The sequence below is a fragment of the Lepidochelys olivacea genome (assembly GCF_965140295.1).
Source record: "Lepidochelys olivacea isolate rLepOli2 genome assembly, chromosome: 5".
In the NCBI taxonomy this organism is placed as follows: Eukaryota; Metazoa; Chordata; order Testudines; family Cheloniidae; genus Lepidochelys; species Lepidochelys olivacea.
In genome coordinates, this window is record NC_140415.1 from 69,193,516 (window position 1) to 69,218,839 (window position 25,324).

Sequence of the window (25,324 nt, forward strand, 5' to 3'; positions counted from 1 at the left end):
ATGCCTTTATCTTAAGAATAAATGTGCTTGCTTAGAAAGAGCTGTGTGGTAACTTGTAACTGCTGGCAATATGCTATTCATAGCCACTGAAGAAAAAGCACAGGCACTGGTCTTTTAGGTTGACTGGTGTTCTGGGGAAGTTGTCTTTACTTCGTCCTTACTTAACGTGCCTCATACTTTTCTGTTTACAGAAGTCAGGTTGACAAATTTCTCATCCAGCAATTTTATGTTTGCCAGAAAATGCTTGTGATAGTTTCCTGATTGATCCCTCTTGTCTCAGTGATCTTACATCTGTCTTAATTATATGAACATTTTTAACACTTGGCTTAAACTTCTGAGCCTGATCTTATGTCCACAGAATTCAATGGCAAAGCTCCGATTGTTTTTAATGGTGAAGGAACAAACACTTTGTGTCTTCCCCATTTACTTTAGCTTCTAGATTAATGCAACCTCTGTATTCATCACAAAGACACTGTTTTCACAGACAGTTTCAATCTTCAAAATAAAACAGCTTCTGAATAAAACAATTTAAAGTAGGAGCTCATCCAAAGTATTCCAGTTCTATTGACTGGTCAGACTTTATCTCCAAATTTAAAAGTTTGAAATATTTTACACTCATCAACTAATTATGTTATGAAAGACTTAAGTTGTAAAAGTTCTTCTAAATTTACTTCAATTAAGCACAATAGTATGATACTCTCAGAGAATAAGTAATTTTATGAATACACTGTCACATTTTCAGGTAACTGCACCTGTATTCCCCCTCAGTTCTCCCTCAAGGTTTCCACTTTTCACTCATTTAAGGTTTCCACTTTCCACTCATTTAAGGTTTCCAGCTCCCAGCAATCACCTCCATTGGGCAGAGATTCATGTTTCTCTCCCTTCTGATGTGGGGTGCAGGGCTTAAAGTTGCACAGCTCCTTTCTTTACACCGTGAAATCCCCAGCAAGCCAGTCTTCCCAAAAGTCAGTACCTGGGCTTTTCTCTTTCTCTCTGAGGGCTACTAACACTGTGTTGCCAGCAGTTAAAAGTTACCACACAGCTCTTTCCAAGCAAGCACATGCATTCATTACAGAGAAAACATAAAAAACAACAAACATTCCCATATGCATGCTAAAAGTTCATCATTCATCAGCCCTATGGGGCCCTAGTAAGTTAAAGTATTTCCAAACCTTTATAAACCCCATACTAGTGACAAAGGGATTAAAGAGCTGCTGTGAGCAAGGCTGGCCCCTGTCCTTCCAGCCTTGTCTATCATGTTGGCGTGGAATAAGGGCTTAAAAGCAGGAAGTTCCCAGCAGCTGGGAGACAGCAGACAGTGGTTCTATAGTTCCCAAGGGAGACATTTGGAAGCCTTCGGGGGAACTGCCCTAAGACAGGTCATTCACTAGCATCACCACCACCCCGCCTATATGGAGAAAATGTCCCTGGTATACTGATCAGACAGGATAGGTTGGGCAAGCTCCAAGGTAGAGGTTGGTACCTCTATCCCCTACCCCTTTTGGGGTTAGGGAATCTGAGACCATACTAAAGGGACTAGGGCAGTGGGATCCGAGAGCTTCATCCTCTTCAAACACAAGTGGACGGTATGACCCAATTTATATCACAGAGACTCCCATATAGGCAGATGGGGTGTCCAAAGCATTTTTCAGTATCCGTACTGTAAGAGGTGCCCATCAGCAGCCAGAGAACAATGACACCGTAATGCAAGGGTTGGGGCCCCTCCTGGACAGAATGCCCTGTTTGTCTGCTGGATCAGGAAGAAGAGCCCTGAGTTTAAACTCAGGCTATTTACCCAAAGTCCTTTCTTTGATCTCTGGAAAATCCAGTGAGTACCAGTATATGCAAGCCTTCCCAAAGGGCGGTGCCTTTCTGGAAGTGTTTACAACCTAAGCAATTCACCTTAATCAGCCCCACATACACTGTTTTTTGTTCCTGGACGAGTTCTGGTAACCATCCCCCCCCCCCCCAATTTCTGGCCCACAGTGATACATAATACAATATGGTCCCCAAAGATATTGCAGAGGATTGCAATATCGGTCATATGTGCATTAATGTAAGTTGTATAACTTATTTAAGTAAGGTAAGTTGTATAACTTATTTTTTTAGTGGTGGAGTTTGAGCATTTTTTTAAACGTAGATGGTTGTAAACGTCTTACGAATATGTAGACATCAAAATGCATAATAGCAAGACACAAGGGATATGATCTTTTAGACAACACCGAAAGAAGACAACTGAAAGAAGTGAATGCATTCAGAATTAAGAAATGCTAGGATTTACCTATAGTAATTCATGTCAGCTGTCATACAGTACAAAGTACATTTATTCTTCTGGAAGACTCTAAAATATCCCCAAGCACAAGTTATATTACATGATAGGAAGAAGAATAAATATCAATGCTCCTGAAGTACATTTCCACTTCAGTCAGATTAAAGATGATGGATCTGAACACGCACCATTTACTACTGTAGCTACCACCGATAAAGAGAGCGACCACCGATAAAGAGAGCGTACATTCTCTTTCTCATGTAAAAATACGGTGCAAGGAAGGCTATGTACATTTGAATTTAAAATGTGTTTTATTAAAATAATGCTTCAACATCAAGATGTAGTAACTTATACTTTCTAAAGGAACAGCTTTAGTTTCATTACATGTAATGGACAAGCTTTAAAATGTACTAGACCATTTTTAGACATTTAAGATTGTTTCTAGCAACAAGTGATTCTGCATTTTAGTAGACACCTGAGAGTAACAGCTTAGTTATTGTCCTAATGCCTCATTTTCCACCACTGCCAACACCATTTTAGCTGAACCCATCATTAGCAACTTTGGGAGCACTAGCAAAGGGAGCTAGTCAGCTGCTGACACCATTTTCAGCACTTTATCATCTAGCACTGGTTGCAACAAATGCAACTGGCAGTCTGAAAAGAAGCCTTATCTCCACTCAGTCTCCCAAAGTTGTTAACACTAGTTCAGATGAACCTGTGTGAGCAACAATAGAAACTGTTCATATATTTCCCTATTGTAGTTATGGCTCTAATAATAATTTACTTTAGGTAATAACATGGTAGTACCCCCCACTGTGCTTTGACACTAGTCGGTTTTGCCTCTTTATATAGCACCAGCCAGTATTATCACCATGTTACCAAACTCTTTTACAACTCTACTGAAACATGTTTATAACGCTATTTGATACCATCTACACAGGCAGGATCAAACTGTGTTCTAATTATAGCTGGGGCACTACTGTGTTGTAGTAGTGTCCCCGAATACTGACAATTTTGTCATGCAGATAGGTCCTCATATTTAATGGCTTGCAAAAATATATATGCAACTGCACACAATTTTCTTAAGAAGGAAGTACAAGACAGAACTAAAAACTTTATGTTTCAGCACTTGGTGGATTTACTGAAAATTCAGCTCTGCTGAGTTCTACCTCTTTGCTTCCATTTTCAGTTGTATCTTTTCAGTGGCTACTTTTCCCATGCCCACTGATTCTATCTTTTCTTATACAGTGGAAAAAGTACAACATGCTCTTGGCTAAGAGAAACAAAGTCACACCAATTAAAATTATTTGCCTCAATTCTCTAGTAATGATTTAAAAATAAAAACAAAAACCTGTACTGTTCCCTCTCCACTCAAAACTTATGTTGATCACAATAGACATAGACAGACCATCTGTGGTGCAAATACTACCAATAAAGTGTTTTAGCATGAAAGGCAATTTATGCAGCCCGTAATATGCCAAAAATTTCATTGCCATTCATGGAGAGGAAAAACAAAAATTGCTCAAGCCTTGTACCAAAAGTTTGAGTGAAAATTCCATCTCTCCTTTCCAGAGCACCCAAGTTTAAGATAAACTAGAAGTTCTGTAAAACAAAATCTACTTTGTGTGTGTGCCATATTTAGTATATAGTTTTGTTTCATTTGTATAGTTTTTAAACTTATCTCTAGGTGAATTAAGTAATATTGAAATTGACATGGACTGCAATTCCAAGTGCACTGTGACATGACTTTTACAAAAGAATAACAGATCATCTACTGCCTGATCCTTGATCATTTATAGATACAACACATAGCACAAGTTCACAAAACCTTTCTTGGAAAATGACATACTATGGGGCACTCTGCAAACATTTGGTAAACCACCACTTGCTCAAATCCCCCATTAATTTTATTTCCAAATATCACCATTTTTATTGAATCAACTGAAATTTGATGTAAAAAGAAAGCAAGCAGAAAATATTGGGGTCCACAGAAATATTTAAATACAGTGTCAAAGCGTGTTACAGCAGCTAGGGGTGTACAGAGATCTCCTGTTTGTACCCATCAGATGATAAAGTATGGATACAAAATGATTTAATAATCTATAATGACCATTTTCCCCAAGTCTGTCTATTAATGGAATTGACGACAGTTTTTGATTTTCTTCACATTTGAAACAGGTAGTAAGGAATTCTTTCCACATTTTGTTTTACCTAAGTGATACATATATTGTGCAAGTTCAGAGCGACTTTGAATACCTACTCAGGTATTCAACATATTTAGACTTTCCTAATAAGCCATTTTAAAATAAACTATTTTCAAGTTCCTATTTAGCCCTCAGCTTCTGACAGACTGGTTTATTTGTCATGACAAGAAACCTATTTTCTTTACATATTAAAACTAATTCACAGTTATCTTAAGTGAACATATTTTTCCTGTAGGTAAAAATGAAAATGAATTTATTTCTCTGTGCTTGCCTTGAAGACACAGACGTCTTATGACAAAATAGCTTTAATAAAACATGAAAAATAATCAATAGATCTTATGAGTTTCTGCATGTGGAGATGATTTACAGGGTATACAAGACATGTGAAAGTCTTGCATGCTGAAGGCTTAAATTCCTGAAAACAAGAAATGCCTCGGTTGCAGCATAATGGGAGATGGCACTGTGCAACCAGGAGGAATTAACATTGTAGATAGACTGGTGCATTGCCACAGTACTAGTGATTCCAGATTAAGGTACTTTGCATCTGAAATGCAAACTTTGATTACTTTTGCCAAAGAATCTGCAAATGCCACCCACTCACTCACCTCAACAGGTAGAGGAACTTTATGGGACTGGTGGTGAAAGGCCCAGCAGTGAGGGAGGGAGACACTCACTGTGGGACACCAGGTAACTCCTCTGACACACATTGATCAGTTTGGGGAGAGGGGTGCTGACTGGCCAGAATTCCTCAGCTCCCAGGATTTAACCTGGCGCAGGAGCAATGGGGAGCGTCTTTCAACTCCGTCCCAGCAGTCCACCCTATCCACCCCAAACTAGGAATGGGAATCTGGCCTCACACATGCTGCAGGTCTAGTCAATTTTGGGGTCAGGAAGGAATTTTTTCTCCCATGAGCCAGGGAGTTTTACGCCTTTCCTGCACACACTGTCAAGCCACGGTAGGTTAAGTAACAATGCACTTGGTACTTAACTGAGGTACTTGGTTGAGTTCTTGATTCATCACAACTTGCATCTGCTTTCCTGTGCAGTTAAAATAATAAAATGAACAATTCCCAGAGGTGAAAGACCTGGGATTTTGGTGACGGGCCCTGGGCTCATGGGGTAAGGTAAGACTTTGTGGCTTTCATGGAGCTGAGGTCCCCACCCTTCCGCACCCTTTGTTCTCCTTGCAGGGGTATGTGTGTTGGATTCAGAGCAAGTTGAATCCTGGGGGTGCAGGCTGAGGAGAGCCTACCACACAAGTTACAGGTTATATGGTAGGAGCTCTGTAACACCTACACTGGAACTAAATGCCTAGCATAGGAGTGTATGGGTCATGGGTAGGTAGTGCCCCTCCCTTGTATTTAAGATTAATAAAAATTGTGGCCTGCCACATCCATGTGTCTGTCCTCATTTCACTGCTGTTCTACATCAAATGCATTTCATGGTTATTCACCATTATACCTTAAAGCTGAACAAAAAGTCTAGTTTTTCGTCAACCAGATTACATGTAACTTTACCAGTATGTTTGGTTTGCATGTTTTCAACACTTCCAGAGTTTCACTTTTAAGTTTTTGTTTTACACAAACAAATCCAAATCCTCAAAGTGAAATTCAGTACAAAAGCAGCAAAACTCACTGGTTTTGATACAAAATTGAAAAAACTCACCTAAATGACTTCTCCCATAGGACACTCCCTACCTCCAAAACAACAACAGCTCCTGCCCTTGTCTGCATACTTAGTGTTGTCTTCTAGAGGCATCTTGTAAGCCTCCATCCAAACACTTCAGAAAATTGCTGATTGTTCCTTTCTTGAACTTAAGGGAATGGTCAGTTTTCCCTATTCTCAGCCTCGAAAGGGCCATCAAACATGCAAGACCATTTCTTCTCCAGTCTACTAAGAGACAGGGAATATAATCCTACCTTCTTCTGCAACAGTGAGAGTGGGAAATGTTCCTCTGGATCCCAGGACTCCAACCACAAAAAGCCATTTTCTCAAGCTGAAACACTCCAGAAAGAAGCACAAGACAATAAGGATTCCTATTTTATAACATGGCACACTAAGGCTTCTTTTCCCTTGAGGAATTCCACCATTATTTCAACAATTTCCATCCCACCATCAACCTCAGTCTGAACCAGTCCACACAAGAGATCCACTTCCTGAACAATACAGTGCAAATAAGTGATGGTCACATAAACACCACCCTATATCGGAAACCTACTGACTGCTATACTTACCTACATGCCTCCAGCTTTCATCCAGACCACACCACACGATCCATTGTCTACAGCCAAGCGCTATGATACAACCGCATTTGCTCCAAACCCTTAGACAGAGACAAACACCTACAAAATCTCTATCAAGCATTCTTACAACTACAGTACCCACCTGCTGAAGTGAAGAAACAGATTGATAGAACCAGTAGAGTACCCAGAAGTCACCTACTACAGGACAGGCCCAGCAAAGAAAGTAACAGAAAGTCACTAGCCGTCAACTAAAACTTCTCCAGCGCATCATCAAGGGTCTCACAGATCTTGGGAGACAGGCCAGTCCTTGCTTATGGACAGCTCCCCAACCTGAAGCAAATACTCACCAGCAACCACACACCACACAACAAAAACACTACCCCAGGAACTTATCCTTGCAACAAAGCCCGTTGCTAACTCTGTCCACATATCTATTCAAGGGACACCATCATTGGACCTAATCACATCGGCCACACTATCAGAGGTTCGTTCACCTGCACATCTACCAATGTGATACATGCCATCATGTGCCAGCAATGCCCCTCTGCCATGTACATTGGCCAAACCGAACAGTCTCTCCACAAAAGAATAAATGGACACAAATCAGACGTCAAGAATTAAAACATTCAAAAACCAGTCGCAGAACACTTCAACCTCCCTGGACACTCAATTACAGACCTAAAAGTCACAATTATTCAACAAAAAAACTTCAAAAACAGACTCCAACGAGAAGCTGCAGAACTGGAATTAATTTGCAAACTGGACACCATTAATTAGGTTTGAATAAGACTGGGAGTCGATGAGTGATTACACAAACAAAAAACTATTTCCCAATGCTAATTTTTCCCCTACTGTTACTCACACCTTGTTGTCAATTGTTTGAAATGGGCCATCCTAATTATCACTACAAACGTTTTTTTTCTCCTACTGATAATAGCACACCTTAATTGATTACTCTCATTAGAGTTGGTATGGCAACCCCCATTTTTTCATGTTTTCTGTATATATATATATATATATCTTCCTACTGTATTTTCTACTGCATGCATCTGATGAAGTGGGCTTTAGCCCATGAAAGCTTATGCTCAAATAAATTTGTTAGTCTACTCTAAGGTGCCACAAGTACTCCCCATTCTTTTTGCTGATACAGACTAACACAGCTACCACTCTGAAACCTATAAGAAAGTATGTTACTATATCTGTTGTGCCCATTTAATTATCAAAGGAATTAACCACTCAGCCTAAGGATGACTGAATCTGAGGTATAATTGGTATTCATGTTAGTGGTCTATGATGGTACTGTACATCACAAACATATGTTAGGCATTTAAAAATAAAGACAAAGGGAGAGTGAGAAGACCTTTATCCAAAAAGGTTTTACCCATTTTCCCACAAAAATTCTAAAACAATATTGAATTGGTACTGGTGTGAATTAAAAAGAAAATATCAGTAAAATGTAATGAAGTTAAAAATAAATTTGTTGGCCATTTCAAGAAAAATCAGAAAACTAATTAAGGCAGTCATAGATATATAGATATGTGAGAGAGAGAGAGTGAATATTTCTTTAATCATATGCTTCAATACTTACTTCCCATTTTTATTTCAGGTATAATTTTTAATGGATAAAGAAAAAAGATTGTAAGAGGTTTAAAAATAAAATTGTGATTGTGGTTAGGAAGAGGAATATATTATAACTGTTAAACAATGTCTTTATGGTTAGTATGAAATGCACTATGAACAACCACTGTAATTTAAGGATATCTCATGGCTTCTACTTAAGGCCTCTATTTTCAGCATTTATAAAACTCCTTCTGTAGAAATTCACTCAGAAGAATTTTTTGTTGCTTTTCACTTCAAAGAACTGGCTTTGAGATATTTTCAAATTGTTTTAAAAGACACTTCTAACTTTTTAGTCTCATGTTTTAACAATATTTTCCACCCCATGTAAGGTGTAAACTTAAATTTCCCATGAGATTTTTCTTAATTTTAAATACAAGATTAGTTTACAGACAGAAAGAAACAGGAACATATAAAGTCATAGCTAAAGTTAATCTAAGGATAATTCTTTACTGATACACACTATTTCTTTTGCCAAAAGCCTGGCAGTAATACAGTTCTCTAACTTTTAACAAATACAAGTTCCACAAACTGAACCTACAAATAAATTATCATTCCTTGCATACTCATGTTTTTGTTTGGATTTTATGTGCCCATGAGCAATGTTCAAATACTGCACACCTGTCTGCAGAAGTATTCAAAACAGGAATTCTATATCTCAAGCAACCAAATCAAGGAGCACATTCTGACTTTATCTACAAGAAAAACTGAATAATGCCCTCATTCATTTATAAGTGACTCACTCTCTACTGTTAAAAAATATGACGGACGCACCAGAAAATAAGGGTCTAGATGATTTACCCAACATAGACAGAAACATCAGTTTGAAAAACAGTTTGCTTGCTTTTAGGAGTTCTTTCCCACCAAACTGCTATGAATCATCACTGACTCCAATTATTCAATACAATGGGTTAACTTTGCTCTTCTGAGATTTACTGCTGTTAGATGGTATAATTAAGTTACCTGTCATTAATGATCCAGTTCAGACAGAGATTGAGGGAGCTAAGGTTTTTGCATCTCTTCACTATTTCCATCACAGTTTCGTTATCCAGTTCTGTGATATGACGTAGATCCAGGCTGGAAAGGTTTCGTAGCTATTGAGAGAAATACAATAAAGAGGAAAGTGTCTGAAAAGGTACTAATGTTCAGTAAGTACTGACACATTCTGTTATAAAAGCTTTTACACCTTTCTGGAATCATGTGCAGTATAGGACAGACAGGCAAGATGCATTACAGTTCATGAAAAGCCCTTCTCACTCAGAAACATAATACAGACATCAGCATGAGACAACCAGATTTTTCTTTGAGAAGAGTTTATTACTGAAAATGTAATACAATTAAAATGACAGAATAACTGTTGGCTAGTATTATATGGGCCCTCTAGCATATCTATAGTTTAGAGTGTTTTAGCAGTTCTATTATGAATTCCCCCCCCCCCCCCAGGTTTAGTACCTGCAAAACTCTGCTCTGGCTTTTGGCTGTATGAAATCAGAGGCTTCCGGCATTTTCTTTTCCTGAAATACTAAAATGTTTCTTTGGTGGTGGTTTAGTTGAAGGCAAATAAAGTTAATGCTTTCAAAAACTTTTTACAACTTTAGAACTTAAATATGTGACTTTGACTTTTAAAGTTAATCTTTGCAGGACATCGCATTGCTTTTCCATGATACAGTTTCTACATCGAGTCCACAATTTCCAGCTGAACTCAAGTGTATCTTTTAGAAAGACATCTAAATTGATTTAAAGACTACATGATGGGGAATCCTCATATCCATTGTTAAGTAATCCAATGGTGAATATCCTCACAGCCACTGGTCTTCAGTATTGTCAACCAAAAGCAGTCAAAGTTAGACCCCCTCCAAAATTTTGAGATTGGCTTAAAAATAATGAGGTGTTTAAAAAAACTTGCAGGGGAGGTATTTGCCTTCTGGTTTTTGAGCCATTTGAACAAACTTTAGATCACAATTTTCAAGCTTTTCTTTGCAACCACAAGTGCTGGAGACATTTAAAAAAAAAAGAAAAGAAAGAGCTGAGATGCAAATGTAATCACTTAACTCTGGGAGCCAAAGCTTTAAGAAAATTACAAGTAGTGTAAGTCTCATGATAAAAACGCAAGAGTTGGCAATACTGTATCTTGTTATATCTTTGGACTTGCCTACACAATGTAGTAATAAGCACTAGGGATGTGTGGTTTTTAACACCCACTAATGCGTCATGCATTAACTGGTCCTTGTAGACCTTACTGGTGTGCACTAAATGTTCCCTAGCGCATTTTACGTTAAAGCATGAGAACGAGGGAACAGTTAGTGCCTATGTTACTGAGCAGTAAAAATCAACACCCCCCTAGCGCGCAACCTCTATCCTACCATGTGGACAAGCCCGTTCTCTGCTGAAGAGGCCTCTACTATCTGAAAGCTTCTCTCCATGTAAGTATTTACAGAGAGTAATCAAGACACCTTCGCTTTGATCGACTTAATTTCTCTAATCTCTTTCAGTCACTTTGGGGAGACCTGTGATAGTTTTCATATGGAAATGTGATTTTCATATTGACAACTTCCCTTTAAATCAAAGCCTTTTTTCAAATTCATTGAGACAGGAAGGATACCCCTAAAATACTCAATCTTCCTATAAACAGTAGACATTACTATTACCAGAATAGTTAACTGATCCCTGATTACAGTAGTCAGACCTACATCAAAAATTGTGCTGTCTTTTTATTGTGTTCTCTCTCTCCAGGAACAGGCAGCTTCCAGCTCATTCCGGACAGAGTGATCTTGTATAAAGAGTACTATCTTATTAACCTAACAGTCTAAAATACTACATCTAACTATAGTTATATATGGAGAATTTAAACAAATATCTATCCACAGAGTAGGGTTACACAAAATTCAAAGGCACACAGAACACAATCCTGCCTTCCTGGGAGGAGCACAATATGACAAACGATATAGCCTGGGTAACTTTAACATTAACTTGATGTATTCCCATTTTTTAATATTTTTCAGTATTTCCCTGTAAAAATAAAAAAGGATGAACTCAGTATGCACGTAAGTGAAGGATGGATATAGCAGGAGGCATATTTTGAGTTAATGTACACAAGTTGCCACAAACTCCTCAGACAATAACTCTCAATCCTTTTCTTTCTAAATATACTTAGTCATAGTAACTTCTAGTGTTTAAAAAAAAAAAGCTGTCTGAAATAATCTCTGGCATACTCTAGGACAAATAATTGCATTTAGGTAATACTGACATTTTAATTAAATTTACCTTCTCTGTATGAAAGAATAGTAATCCTATTCAGTGATTTAAGTCACCACCACGGATTTGATTAAGTAAAGGCTTACAACTGAGATCATATAAATTGTTCACTTCAGTAGTTAAACACTAAGTCAAGATATTTAAAAGAAACTGGGGACTTAGAATGCAGGCAATCTTTAGAACTGGTGTAACCATGTTTTATTCCACAAGGTCTAACTTTCTCCAATTTAAAGTTAGAAAAGAAATTAAATAGATTTATTGCCTACAAAACTCTGCTGATTAAGAGTTAAATTCAGGGACCCAGTCCCCAGTAATGGGTTGGATGGAGGATATTTCCTCAAGGAGTGGGAAAAAGAATGCTACCCCCAGGTTGCAGAGCTGTTTTGTAGAGGTAGAGTGACCATATTTCCCAAGGGGAAAATAGGACCCCGCACGGGGCTGGCCTGAGCCGCTCGCCCAAACCCCCAGCGCGGGAATGACCTGAGCCCTCTCCCCGCACAGGGAGCAGGCAGTGCTTGGGTGAGTAGCAACGCACATACTAGATAGGGTGACCATATTTCCCAAAGGTTGGGGCTGGCATCCCTGCTCACCTGAGCCCACCTGCCACTTGTGTGAGGCTAGGGCTGACGTTGCTGCTTGCTAGAGCCATGCCTGCCCCCCACCAGAGCTCTGTCTTTCCTCCCATCCTCCCGCATGGGGCTGGCATCACTGCTCACCCCTCCGCATGTTCCTCTGCACCCTGCTTTTTCCAAAAAATTTCAGGACACTCTGGAGAGGGCTTACAAAGGGAGGGTCCCAGCCAAAATGAGACATAGGGCAACTTTATGTAGAGGCTACTCCAGTCCAATTGCTGAAAGGCTCTCTGTAACCCTAACTTATTCCTACTACTCTGTGCATGCATACTGGGAGGGGGAGAAGAATGGCAAATGGGGTTCGGATAGATTGGGGGACAATGGACTCATACAGCAGCAGCAGATCTTCTTGGCCCTTCTCCTGTCTAATACATGCACTTAGTTGGAAAGAGAGCCTCAGCAGCACTGGGCTCTACACAGCCCAGGGGAGAAACACTTTCAGTGTCCCCCACAAAGGCATCCCATCTCCCTTTGTATCTGTGCAGTGAAACTGCAATTACTCTGCTGCTATTGGGATGTGGATTCGCCTCAACTAAATGGTTATATTAAATAATCTGACACGTAGTAATAATTTTGGGAATAACAGGCCACATGACAGTCCACTGAAGTCTTACTTACGCTAGTCATGAATTTGGATGGTAATCCTAATTAATGGTTCCCTTCAAAAATTTTCCGCAAGCAGTGCAACCCCCATTTAGTCAATCAACGGCATGCACAAACATCAAACAAATCATTACAATAATATTTTATATGTCAATCCAAATAAATGTACATCCTACAGCAATATTAGAAAAGATGTTCTCCTCTTTCACTTATAACTGAAGAATGGATCTATACATTATGAAAGACTGTTACCAGGGAATAGTTCACTGCTGTTTTCTGAATAAATGTTTTTGCATAGAATCACTCCAAATCCCAGAAAGACACAAGGTCTAAAGAATAATCAAACACACATACTTGCCCTAGCTCTCACTGTTGGAGGGCTGCTAATCAACGATGTACCAGAGTCTCTCAATGATTAATTTACTGAGGTTTTCATATGGTGCTCATCATCACTGTATCTAGGTGCCTCAGAAGAGCTCTGCGAGGTAGACAACTATCCTCTTATCCTCACTATACAGATGGGGAACTGAGATACAAAGTTTGCCCAAGTTAACACATGGAGTTTGTAGTGGAGAATTAAAGCCAGATCTCCTGAATCCCAGTCCATTGCCTTAGCCACAAGACCATCCCATGAAGCATGAGTGTCTTAAAAGGGCAGGAAATAATTCTGTTGGGCAATTCAGCAGGGCGTGTGCACCATACCACAATACCAAATATCCATCAGGGAACTCCTGGAGGTAATAAGGGACTACATATTACAAGAAGTGAAGGCCAGCCAAAAGCACTCTTTTTTTCAAGCCCCATTATGTTTACTCACAGATACCAATGTTGCTGGCTCTTTTTTCCCTTCATGAGTTTTATTATTATTATTTATTGTTTTACAGTGTCCAACAAAGGGCACCACTTAATAAAGATAAAAAGACTCAATGTCCGATTTTCAGAGGTGCTGAAAACTTCAACAGCTCCCAATGTTGCAGTTTCCACTGACTTAAACTGGAGATTTGCATGATCAGCACTTCTGAAAAATGAGGCCTCTGAGGCCTACTGCAAGTGACTTACAAGTGGGGCACCAAAACGATAGGGTCAACTCAGGGAAGGAAGGATAGGGGGTGTCATAAATAAGAATACACAATTTCTTAGTAAAGGCTTTTTGCTCTGGATGGAGACACCCCCCAAAACTAGGATTAAATTCTAGTCTCAGTGAAATCATTAACAAAATTGCCATTTAGTTCAATGAGGCCACAATGTCATCCCTTGTTTGCACAGTCACTCCATGGCCAATTCACATTTATAGTATGTCTACACAGCAACTAGTCACCCATGGCTAGCCCATGCTAGCTGACTCGGGCTCATGGGGCTTGGGCTGTTTCATTGCTGTGTAGACTTCCAGGCTTGGATTGGAGCCTGAGTGCTGGGACCCATCCCACAAGTGGCTGGCATGGGCCAGCTGCTGGTTTTCCTTTGTTGTGTAGACATATCTTTAGAGATTACCATCACTCCACCATCCTATTCTATTTTATTCTATTCATTTTCTATTAATTGTCATATCCTCTTGTTCACAGGTAGCCTACCTAGTTCCCTGACCAGTGGAGAAGCTTAGACTTAATATTTATCATTGTTATTACTGTAAATACACAATGTACATTTCCTCACAAATCTTAAGGGATCCATTTAGCTAGTAAGAGTGGCTAGCTCCAGGCTCTTCAAGCATCATTTATTCCAAGCTACTTCACCATCACTATCTTTGGGGAACTTCAGGTGAGTGAACAGCCTGTAAGGACTAGAAGATGGGACACATCCAACTCACTATAGTTAGGGGAACAAGTATATATTTTAGGATTGATTTGAGCCTCACAACCAGTTCTCACAGACAGACCAGAAGGAATATGAGCTACGGGTAAGATATTTAAAATGCACCTAAATAACTTAGGAGGCTAAGTCTCAATGACCTTCAATGAGACTTAAGTGCCTAAATTCCTAAACCACTTTGAAAATGGAATTTAGGTTTCTAAGTGACACACTTTGGAATATTTTGCCCTAGATCATCATCCTATAATGATTCATTACCAAGACAGCTCACAATAGTCAAGTTGTATCACTCCACCCCCATGGAAAGAGCTTTCTGTTCTGTGAATAGAGCTCTTCCTTATCCAGTACCAATTTCTGACAATCCACTGCAAGACCTTCTCTCTTGGGCTTTCCTTCAAGACAATATGTAACTTGAACCTTTGATATCAAGGACCCCACCTCAGCTGCTATAGATGATCCCTAGACCATGAAGTGAGAGCCATTGACAAATGGCAGTTGGAGAGATTTTTAGGGGTGCATCTGATGGTGTAGCAAAATTTCCTAGGATAGGCAGAAAGTTTGTATCTATCCTTCTTCCTACTATGTTCTAGAGGTGGTTGCTATCAAACACTCACAGAATACCCCTTTATTTCAAAACCATGTCAATGGTAAAAAGTGAGGCTCACAACTGGGATTTAACAGGAACTCAACCAAATTACATGAGAAGGTATCCGAGGCAGGTCCTTGTACCAACTAGTGATCCTTATCCATACCATGTAGCACAAGCACAACTGGCCAGAAGTAATTATTAGTCACCATGGGATCAAAGACCACAAAGGAAATGAGTGTGAAATGTTTGGTCTAATAATCAAACTGAGGTGGATTTTTCTGGAAGGTGAGTAAGATCTGGTCAGCATTCCTTTTACCTTGGGTATATCAGGGTGCCAATACTCCAGCTGCCACTAACCAGGAGTGGATGCAAATCTCAACTGTGATTCTCACTGGAAAGCCATCCCACACAATCATATTTGCTAAGGCTGTCCTGGTTTACGAATAAGCCAACCATTAGGGATTGTTTTGGGCTTGGGAGAGCCCAATAGTATACAAGATTTGAATTGCTCAGACATCAGTGGTGGGTCTATTGGCTTCATTAGTGCCTAGTTCAACTGAGCTACAGTGGAGCCTTGTGGTTTCTTGACAGTGGGTGCTATACAAATGAAAAGGAAAGGCCATATCCCTCCTGATCTAACTGGTAAGGACTACATGGCAGTGGCCATTAGCTACTAGTGAATTGTGTTAAATATATTTGCATCAATTTTCATCATGAATTAAATTAGAGTTGAGTGTATGCTCTCTTGTCATATGCTCATGGCATTCTCATTTGATTTCAAAGGAAGTATTTTGTAAAGCATAAGTGCCACAGTGTTAAGTTCCCTGTAAGTCACGAATACTATAAATGTATGAATAATTGATAATCGCACTGCTACTACTACTTTGCATTTATGTAGCATCTTTAATCCCGGATCAAAAAGCACTTTGAAGTGTAAAGATTCAAAAAACTCTACAAAGTGGATATTATTGCAATTTTACAGATGGGGAAACTGAGACACTGAATTACAGTGGATGATATATTCACAGTCACACAATAAAGACAGTAGGAAAGATGGGAATAGAATCCAAGGTTCTTGGCTCCCAGTCTTCTACTCCAACCATCATATATGCTGCAACACATTATAAAGACTTAGTAAAGAAAAGCTGTATAGAATTTTCACAAACTTTGTTCAGTGTTCCTTCTTTGTTTCAAGTTTTACAAGTAGGGGAAAGAACCAAATAACTTTACAATGACCCACAGGGAAACAAGGGACACAAAACTCCAAAGCACTAAGGAATTTTGTTTCTAGGCCTAAGTGGACCAGTAGATTTTTAGTTGCACAAGGTTGCAGAATATCTGGCAAAACATTTATTTATATTTGTACCTGAAATGTAGAAGAAAAAAATAATTGTCCATGAAAGATTTAGAAATTTGTCTTGAATCTTTTAAATAATATAACCATGCTGGAATCTAGGAATTAATCGTTTAAACTGGACTTTGAAGATCTGCATCTGAAATCTTTATGCAAAGTATGTATTCATTAATACACAATTAACTATAATACAAAAACAAACAAATTCCCATTCCACTGATTTACAAACCACTCCAGCACCAAGACACATGATCATTTCACTATTTACATATTTGCTCTTAGAGCACAGAACACTAAAAAACCTTTGTAAACAGTTGGACTTTTGATCCGTCAGGCATGAATCTTGAGTGTCCTAAACATGCGAGACTTTTAATCACGGTCAGAAACAGACAATGCAGGAACAGAATATTCTATTAATTAAGTTTTGCATCTTAGAGCATGAGAATGAGTATAATTCTCCTCTGCCTTCTGACAGGCAGCAATACCCTCTTACTGACTACTTTTAGGATGACTGTTCCTGCAATTAGTCCCTCTTTTCTCCAACACTTACTTCCAAAGCTCAAAACTGACTACCAGCAGCAGTCAAAGTGAAGCAGAAGCTGAGTTCTGCATTTTTTCCCCTAAGTACGAAACAACTCTCTCTTACTCTTTGGTTACTTCTACACTGCACACTACTGGTGGTGGCATGTTGGACATGTGTTTACACTGTGGTAGGCTGCATCTACAGTGTCATATATAGCTACATGTGTCATTGGAAGGCTCTGGTTGGGGGGAGACAGTGAGAAAGGGTCAGCAGCAGGTAAATCCCAGAGCCTTTTCTTGCTGCCTTCCCCCAGCAGAGCTTTTCCTGTTGCCAGAGTCTTCCGCTGCAGGGGAGAAAGCTCTGGCTGCTCCCCACTGCTGGAGTCTTTCAGGGTACTACTGGAGCCTTTCCCCACCTGTGGCAGGGAAAGACTCCAGCAGAGCGAGGTAGCAGGACATTATACTGCTAAAAATCACAGTGTAGATGGGGAGACACTGCTTGGTTGAGTAGAGAACCCAGTGGGGTACACACCCATGGGATACAGGAGTGTCTACTCACCTAACCAGAGCCTCACCATCTACACCGCTATATATACTTGGGCTTGGAAGGCGTGTTGTGTATGTACTCTAAACACCACCAAACGGAGTGTGCAGTGTAAACATACCCTTTCTCTTGAAACAGAAAGAATTGTACAAATAGAAGAATTAAAAATATGAAAGTAAAAAGAAAAAGAAAAAGCTAGAAAAGAAGGAAATAGCAGTTAATTCAATTCCATTTACACCCCCCCTCCCCCTTCGGCCCCTGAACTAGATGGCTATGCAGGCACGGTGTCTGTGGTGCCTCTGCTGGAGAAAGTTGTTGCAGGTGTTATCAGATATCAAGGCCACAACGGCCACAATAACATTGACTGTTACCTCGATTAACTCCTCTCTACAAATTCTGACAGGACAGGTGAATGAAGCAGAAAGGAAAATATCCTCAGTGGAAGATCTGGTACAAGGGCTCTCTACCCAGGTGAAGAGAAGCCTAACAGACTTACCTTCTCCTAAATCTAAAGTGGCAGACTTCGAGGAAAGGGCTCACTGCAGTAATTTAAGAATTACAGGAATACCGGAAGAAGCAGAGAAAGGCAAACCACAAGAATTGGTTCCCTGGCTTCTTGCAGAAGTGCTCCATCTGCTGGATGATTTTAAATATAATTTAGAAACACACAAAGGTCCCGGGCTCCTAAGATGACCTAACAAGCCAAAGCCTCATGCACTGATTGTTAAATTTCTCAGATTTACTGCAAAAGGAAAAATAATGCAGCTAGCTCATGAAGAGAGAGAACTGTTTTGGGGGGATGTCACAAAATGCTATAATGATTTCCTCAAGATTTAGCAAAAGATGTGATTGAGTAGAGATCAGCCTTTAGAAGAGCAAGGGAACTTGCGAAGCAGCAAGGGCTCCAATATTTTAAGAAGTTTGCAGCACAGTTCTACATCAAGGTTGGGGGATGAAGTGTATCTGTTCCAAAAGCAATCAGAAGCAGAAATATTTTTAAATCGCCTGCAATGAATTAAGCATCTATTCTAGTTTATGCCAAGTTTACTTCCCAATCGGTATGTCTACCCTACTTGCACATCCAAACTTATCCAGTGACTGGGACTAACTAACTTATTTGGACTCTCTCTTCTATGCCAAGCATTTATTTTATTAACTTTTGGGACATAAATATCACATCTCATCAAATGGCTAAAGTGAAGTCCCCCAGAAGGGTTGTTAAGGGGAACACCTCATCCTAAACTGATCTCATGGGAGAGAATTGACTGTGAAAATGATTTATTTAAATGTGTATTAACAATACTTGGTGCCTTTGTGCCCGTATTTGTGTTGGGAAGTCAATGAAATATTTGACGACATCCCTAACTGGATAGATCAACATGAAATATTTGTTTGTGATTATACAAGATCTATGTGTTACCTCAGCACAGAAGTATATCAAAGAGATCACAGCAGCAGTTCAGCTGCCTGTTGCTCCGTAGGAACCTGAGAGCTCTGATTCCATCTTTTAAAATTTCATCTCAGGGAGAGACCTTACTGTGTCACCACAACTAGCTACTGGTGGGTCCTCAAAGCCTGGTGACGGGACATTGGATGTGCTGGAAGGATGAGAAGTAGCTTTCCTCCTCGTATGATGCACAGGGGCCGAGTAATGCAGCTGTACCCCATGTGGGCTAACGGAGCAGGAGAAAATAGCGGTTGCTGAGCTACATGGACTAGTGATTTCTGCCATCCCTATCAGCTCCTACTTCCTCTCTATTTCACTGCTTATCTCTTTCTCCACCTCCCCTGCCTTACTCTCCCTCCATGCCTCCCTGGCTCCTCTTATTCCATCTTCTATTTCCCCATTTTTTCCCCCTCTTGCTTCATTCCCTCTCCCACTAAAGCCTCCTGTAAGGGCCAGCTCTAGGCACCAGCAAACCAAGTATGCGCATGGGGCAGCACTTTTCAAGGGGCGGCACTCTGGCCCTTTTTTTTTTTTTTGGGGCACTTGGGGTGGCAAAAAACCTAGAGCCGGCCCTGCCTCCTGTCAAATTCTTCAGTCCCTTTCCCCAAACTAACATTTTCTATAAGCTCAGTCCTGAGTCCTGAGTCCATGGACATGGAGTATGAAAATAGTATGGAAGAGTCACTGGCTGAATTGGACTGAGAGTTGTGCTATTTGGTGCATAAATTTACAATTTGTAAAGCAGATGAATTTCTCCCATCAGTTATATGTTCATTAATATGGAGAATGGAAAGAGAACGTTTGGTTGTAAAACAAAGGGAGGGGAGCATGTGGCCCTGGGAAAATAATCCCCACAACATACATCATCTCTCACAGTGCTCCAACCTGCACTACCAGTTCTTTGGTGTTTGGTTTGGCAAACTGAAAAGATGACAATTAGGGGATAACACACAGGCATATACTTGACATTCCAGGTGAAGAAAATATCACATTTGTGGACTGTATACTCCCTTTCTATCTCCTTACAACGTGCTTATTTCTTTGCTGTCTAGGAAATATAGGATGTCTGTTTTTAAATAGTGGGTATTGATGAAGCTCCTGGCCTTGAACTCTCTCTAGAACTGATGATTGGTTTAATTTAGTTTACAGCATTACATGTTGGACAATTGCTGCTTTTTCATTATGATTTACCTTTTAAGTGGAGTTATCACTCAGGAGAGATGGGAAAATACGACACACCAAAGAGAGCCCATTCATGTTTGGTAATAGGTCAAGTCGTTATGTATCCTGATGTTTTTACTTTAACCTGTCTTTTTGGGCTCTTCCTTCCCCCTCTCCAGAGCCCTTATTACACTCACTCTTCCACACCCGCTTTCACCTCTCTCTCTAACACCAGCACTCAAGAAAATTACAACCTACATGAATGTGATTTGCATCAAGCTCCTGCAGGCAGCTCCAAATAACGTTGATGTATCAACCCAATCCTCCTGCACCTACCCTATTCCCTGGAGGTTGGCAAGTGGCAATCATCTGGCAAGAAGTATGGGCTGGATGAATGGACTACAAGGTGGATAGAAAGCTGGCTAGATTGTCGGGCTCAACGGGTAGTGATCAATGGCTCCATGTCTAGTTGGCAGCCGGTATCAAGTGGAGTGCCCCAAGGGTCGGTCCTGGGGCCGGTTTTGTTCAGTATCTTCATAAATGATCTGGAGGATGGTGTGGATTGCACCCTCAGCAAGTTTGCAGATGACACTAAACTGGGAGGAGAGGTAGATATGCTGGAGGGTAGGCAGAGGATACAGAGGGACCTAGACAAATTGGAGGATTGGGCCAAAAGAAATCTGATGAGGTTCAACAAGGACAAGTGCAGAGTCCTGCACTTAGGAAGGAAGAATCCAATGCACCGCTACAGACTAGGGACCGAATGGCTAGGCAGCAGTTCTGCGGAAAAGGACCTAGGGGTTACAGTGGATGAGAAGCTGGATATGAGTCAACTGTGTGCCCTTGTTGCCAAGAAGGCCAATGGCATTTTAGGATGTATAAGTAGGGGCACTGCCAGCAGATCGAGGGACGTGATCGTTCCCCTCTATTCGACACTGGTGAGGCCTCATCTGGAGTACTGTGTCCAGTTTTGGGCCCCACACTACAAGAAGGATGTGGAAAAATTGGAAAGAGTCCAGCGGAGAGCAACAAAAATGATTAGGGGACTGGAATACATGAGTTATGAGGAGAGGCTGAGGGAACTGGGGATGTTTAGTCTATGGAAGAGAAGAATGAGAGGGGATTTGATAGCTGCTTTCAACTACCTGAAAGGGGGTTTCAAAGAGGATGGATCTAGACTGTTCTCAGTGGTAGCAGATGACAGAAGGAGGAGTAATGGTCTCAAGTTGCAGTGGGGGAGATTTAGGTTGGATATTAGGAAAAACTTTTTCACTAGGAGGGTGGTGAAACACTGGAACGCATTACCTAGGGAGGTGGTGGAATCTCCTTCCTTAGAAGTTTTTAAGGTCAGGCTTGACAAAGCCCTGGTTGGGATGATTTAATTGGGGATTGGTCCTGCTTTGAGCAGGGGGTTGGACTAGATGACCTCCTGAGGTCCCTTCCAACCCTGATATTCTATGATTCTAAGACAATCCAAAAATTGTGGAACAAACATGTGCAGCATTTTAGCCATAGATTCTTGCTCCTCCCTCTCCCCTTCTCTGTGGGGAGTGTTAAAAGAAAAAAGTGTACTAGTTATAGAAAGCAACAGTAGATGTAGTGCTTTTTGCAGGAGATACACTTGACCGCAGATGAGGCTGCTAAATTAGAATGTGACTCAGTAGAAGAAGCAGTGTCTTGCTGCTTCTCATCCAAATACAGAGGAGCAGCCGTACTCTTCCAAAAAGTGCTGGCAGTAACAAAGTCAAAGTCAACTTCAGATGATCAGGGGCAGATTTTTAACCCATAAAGTCACAGTAAATGAATCTGAAATAATAATTGCTGTATGGACTTAATCTAGATGATTCCAAAATCTTTCATATACTATTTACTAAATTATATGGAGAACCCCACACCCCCTGTTATGATTTCTGGGGATTTTAATTAAGGGCTCGATCCTTTTGTCATAAGGGTCATAAACTAACCAAAAATAGAATGGCCTGGAATTGCACATTAAAGTCCTGGGACTATGTGATATTTGACAGCTCATCCAAATAAGTAGGAACTATTCATGCTTTTCCCCAGTACGAGTCCTACTCCCATATAGATTACCTTTGATCTCCAGGGACTTGGTTAATTCTGTAATTGATTCTTCCATCGATACCAGTTGTTGTCTCTGATTATGCCCCTGTAAAACTCTTCAACTATCAAAAGAGCCGGGTAAGAAATGGCCATGTAGATGGACATTTATTACTTCACTTTTATTATATCTCCATTTCAAAGTTCTTATTGAAAAAGAAATTGGTCTGTTCCTGGAGATAAATGAACCTTCAACAGCTTCTAGCAGGCTATTGTGGGAGATGCTCAAGGCCTATTGAGAGGTAGAATTATTGGTTTTGCATCTGCCTAGAAGAAGGAACATGGAGAAAATATGATGGCCCTTGAGAAAAAAGTAAATGAGCTTTATTTTTCTTATGCCACAGTCCCATCTCCAGATAGGTTATGATCCCTGATCAATTGTAGATATAAATTCACCAAGATATACTTGGCACACACTGAATTCACCCTATTTCAATTTAGGCAGGATTTCTGGGTATCAGATGAAAAAGCAGGCAAGCTGTTAGCATGCCACATAAGAGAGAACGCATCTGCATGTAGAATAACAACCAGCCATGACAAATATGGTAAATTATATTCATCACAAAGATATTAATAAAGAGTTCTTTAATTTCTATAAATATCTGTACAAATTAGACACAAACCTCTCCACAAGAGTTTTGGATCAATTTTTCAAAATATTACTGCAATCTAGTGTTGAAACCTTGACACCCCCCTAACATAAGATGAGTTAATTGGGCAATTAAGAATATAAAAGTACGGAAAGCCCCTGGGCCCGATGGCTTCTCAGTTAAATGCCATAGACACTTCCTTGAACTTCTGTCTGACAAGATGCTTGAAATATTTAATTAGTCACTTACAGAGGGTACCCTTCTGCCTATGATAAGAGAAGCCTTAATATCAGTTATTCCTAAACAAGGAAGAGATGCCACTATACTCCAATTACAGGTCAATTTAACTTACTAATAGTGATGTCAACATATTGCCAAGAGTCCTGGCAAGGAGACTGGAGGGTGGTGAAGCACTGGAATGTGTTACCTAGGGAGGTGGTAGAATCGCCTTCCTTTGAGGTTTTTAAGGTCAGGTTTGACAAAGTCCTGGCTGGGATGATTTAGTTGGGGATTGGTCCTGCTTTGAGCAGGGGGTTGGACTAGATGACTTCCTGAAGTCCCTTCCAACCCTGATATTCTATGATTCTATTAAAAGGTTTTGGGCTCTATCATACATCCAAATCAAGTCAGGTTTGTCAGAGGCTGCCATGGTTCTGTTAAGCTTCGCCAACTTATTGCAGGGATCAGCAACCTTTGGCATGTGTAAGGCCCTTGGCGGGCCGGGCCGGTTTGTTTACCTGCCTCATCTGCAGGTTCGGCCGATCACAGCTCCCACTGGCCGCGGTTCACCACTGCAGGCCAACAGGAAGCAGTGTGGGCCGAGGGATGTGCTGGCTGCCACTTCTCGCAGGCCCCATTGGCCTGGAATGGCGAATCATGGCCAGCGGAAGCTGCGATTGGCCGAAGCTGCAGACGCTGCAAGTAAACTGGCGGGCTGTGTGCCAAAGGTTGCCGATGCCTGACTAATTGATATTATAGCAATAAAATATGACAATCCCAAACCATATACCATTTTAGTCTTAAATGCAGGGAAGTCTTTTGATACAGTGGGCTACAGGTATGTTTTATACCGTACAAAAACTTGGATTTGGAGCTGTATTTAGTTCCTGGATCCAAGTGTTATGATCTCACCTCACCTTCCACAACATAACCAACAATGTGATTTCGGCTACTTTCAGCCTCTTCAGGAAAGTTGTTTCCATTACTGTTTGATTTGGCGCTTGAGCCCTGGCAATAGCCATATAGGCTCTTCCAACATGGTTCCATGGTAAATAAATTGATGTTACATGCAAGTCAGAAATCACAATTCCAGCCCTCTTAGCACTAATTCAAAAACTTCTATCAATATCTGGATACAAAATAAAATGGGGGGGGAGGAGCAGAACTATTGGAAATCTCCCAGTTGGCATGTAGTAGGGCACTCTTTAGTGGAATTTTCATAGGCAAACGGATGCAGTTATGAACCTATCTATAAAAGTTCCAAGAAATATTAATAAACTAGTGATAATAAATTTAGATCCTGAACTCTCTCAAACAGTTAGTGACACAAATAGGTGGCATCCTCTCTTCCTGAGTCTATGGGAAAGTATTATCACAATAAAAATGAATATTCTGCTTAGGCTCCTCTACATTCTAAGTGGCCTATCTGCATATATTCCTTTGTCTTATTTAAGAAAATTTAATAGCATTATCAGAGCCTTCCGGTGGGACCCTGGTCAACGTTCACAACTATCATTTAATAAAACTCCAACTCCCAAGAGGCAAAGGGGAAGCAGGTTGTGTTCAGAGGCCTACAAAATAAATCATATGCTTTTATGATGTCTCAGATGTTAGATTGGTTCCAACATGCTAACACTGTTATAATCATGAGGATGGAAATGGAACGTGTATTAATGCATCCAATTCCCCCCGAACCTGTTCTGCCCCCATGGGTTCCTTGGCTCCTCTTTTTGTCCGATGAAGAAAAAAATAAGCTGCATACTGTGGTGGCTGCACAAAGGATTTGGGCTATCCAAGCAGAGATGCAGCAATTTAATCCTTGCCAGTGTGCAAAAGCACCTATTTGGGGCAACCAAGACTTGCAAATTAGGAACAAACCCATGATTTGGAAGAACTGCCTGAGCAGGGGCATCATACACGTTTCTCGATTAGTCAGTGATTTTCTAACACTAAAGCATCATTATGGCCTGCCATCCTCAGTGGAGTGGCAGTACTTACAACTAAGAGAACCGGTGAAAGTAAAGCACTGGTTTGTGTACTCACTTAATTCCTCGGGCCTCAGAGAGTGTTTATATTAGCAGCACTTCCATTCCCGATGACAGCAGCGCTCTAGGGCATCTATCCCACAGTGAAGCTCTCTCCATTTTG

The 25,324-nt window shown here is 40.5% G+C and overlaps 1 protein-coding gene across 1 annotated transcript in view; it reads right to left on the reverse strand.

The window, feature by feature from the left end:
* Nucleotides 1–25,324, reverse strand: part of FBXL17 (F-box and leucine rich repeat protein 17) — a 488,246-nt gene that overhangs the window by 309,609 nt on the left and 153,313 nt on the right. The window contains exon 6 of the mRNA XM_084629250.1: nt 9,297–9,427. Coding sequence (XP_084485376.1) covers nt 9,297–9,427 — 131 coding nt within the window. The remainder of the gene's footprint in view (nt 1–9,296; nt 9,428–25,324) is intronic.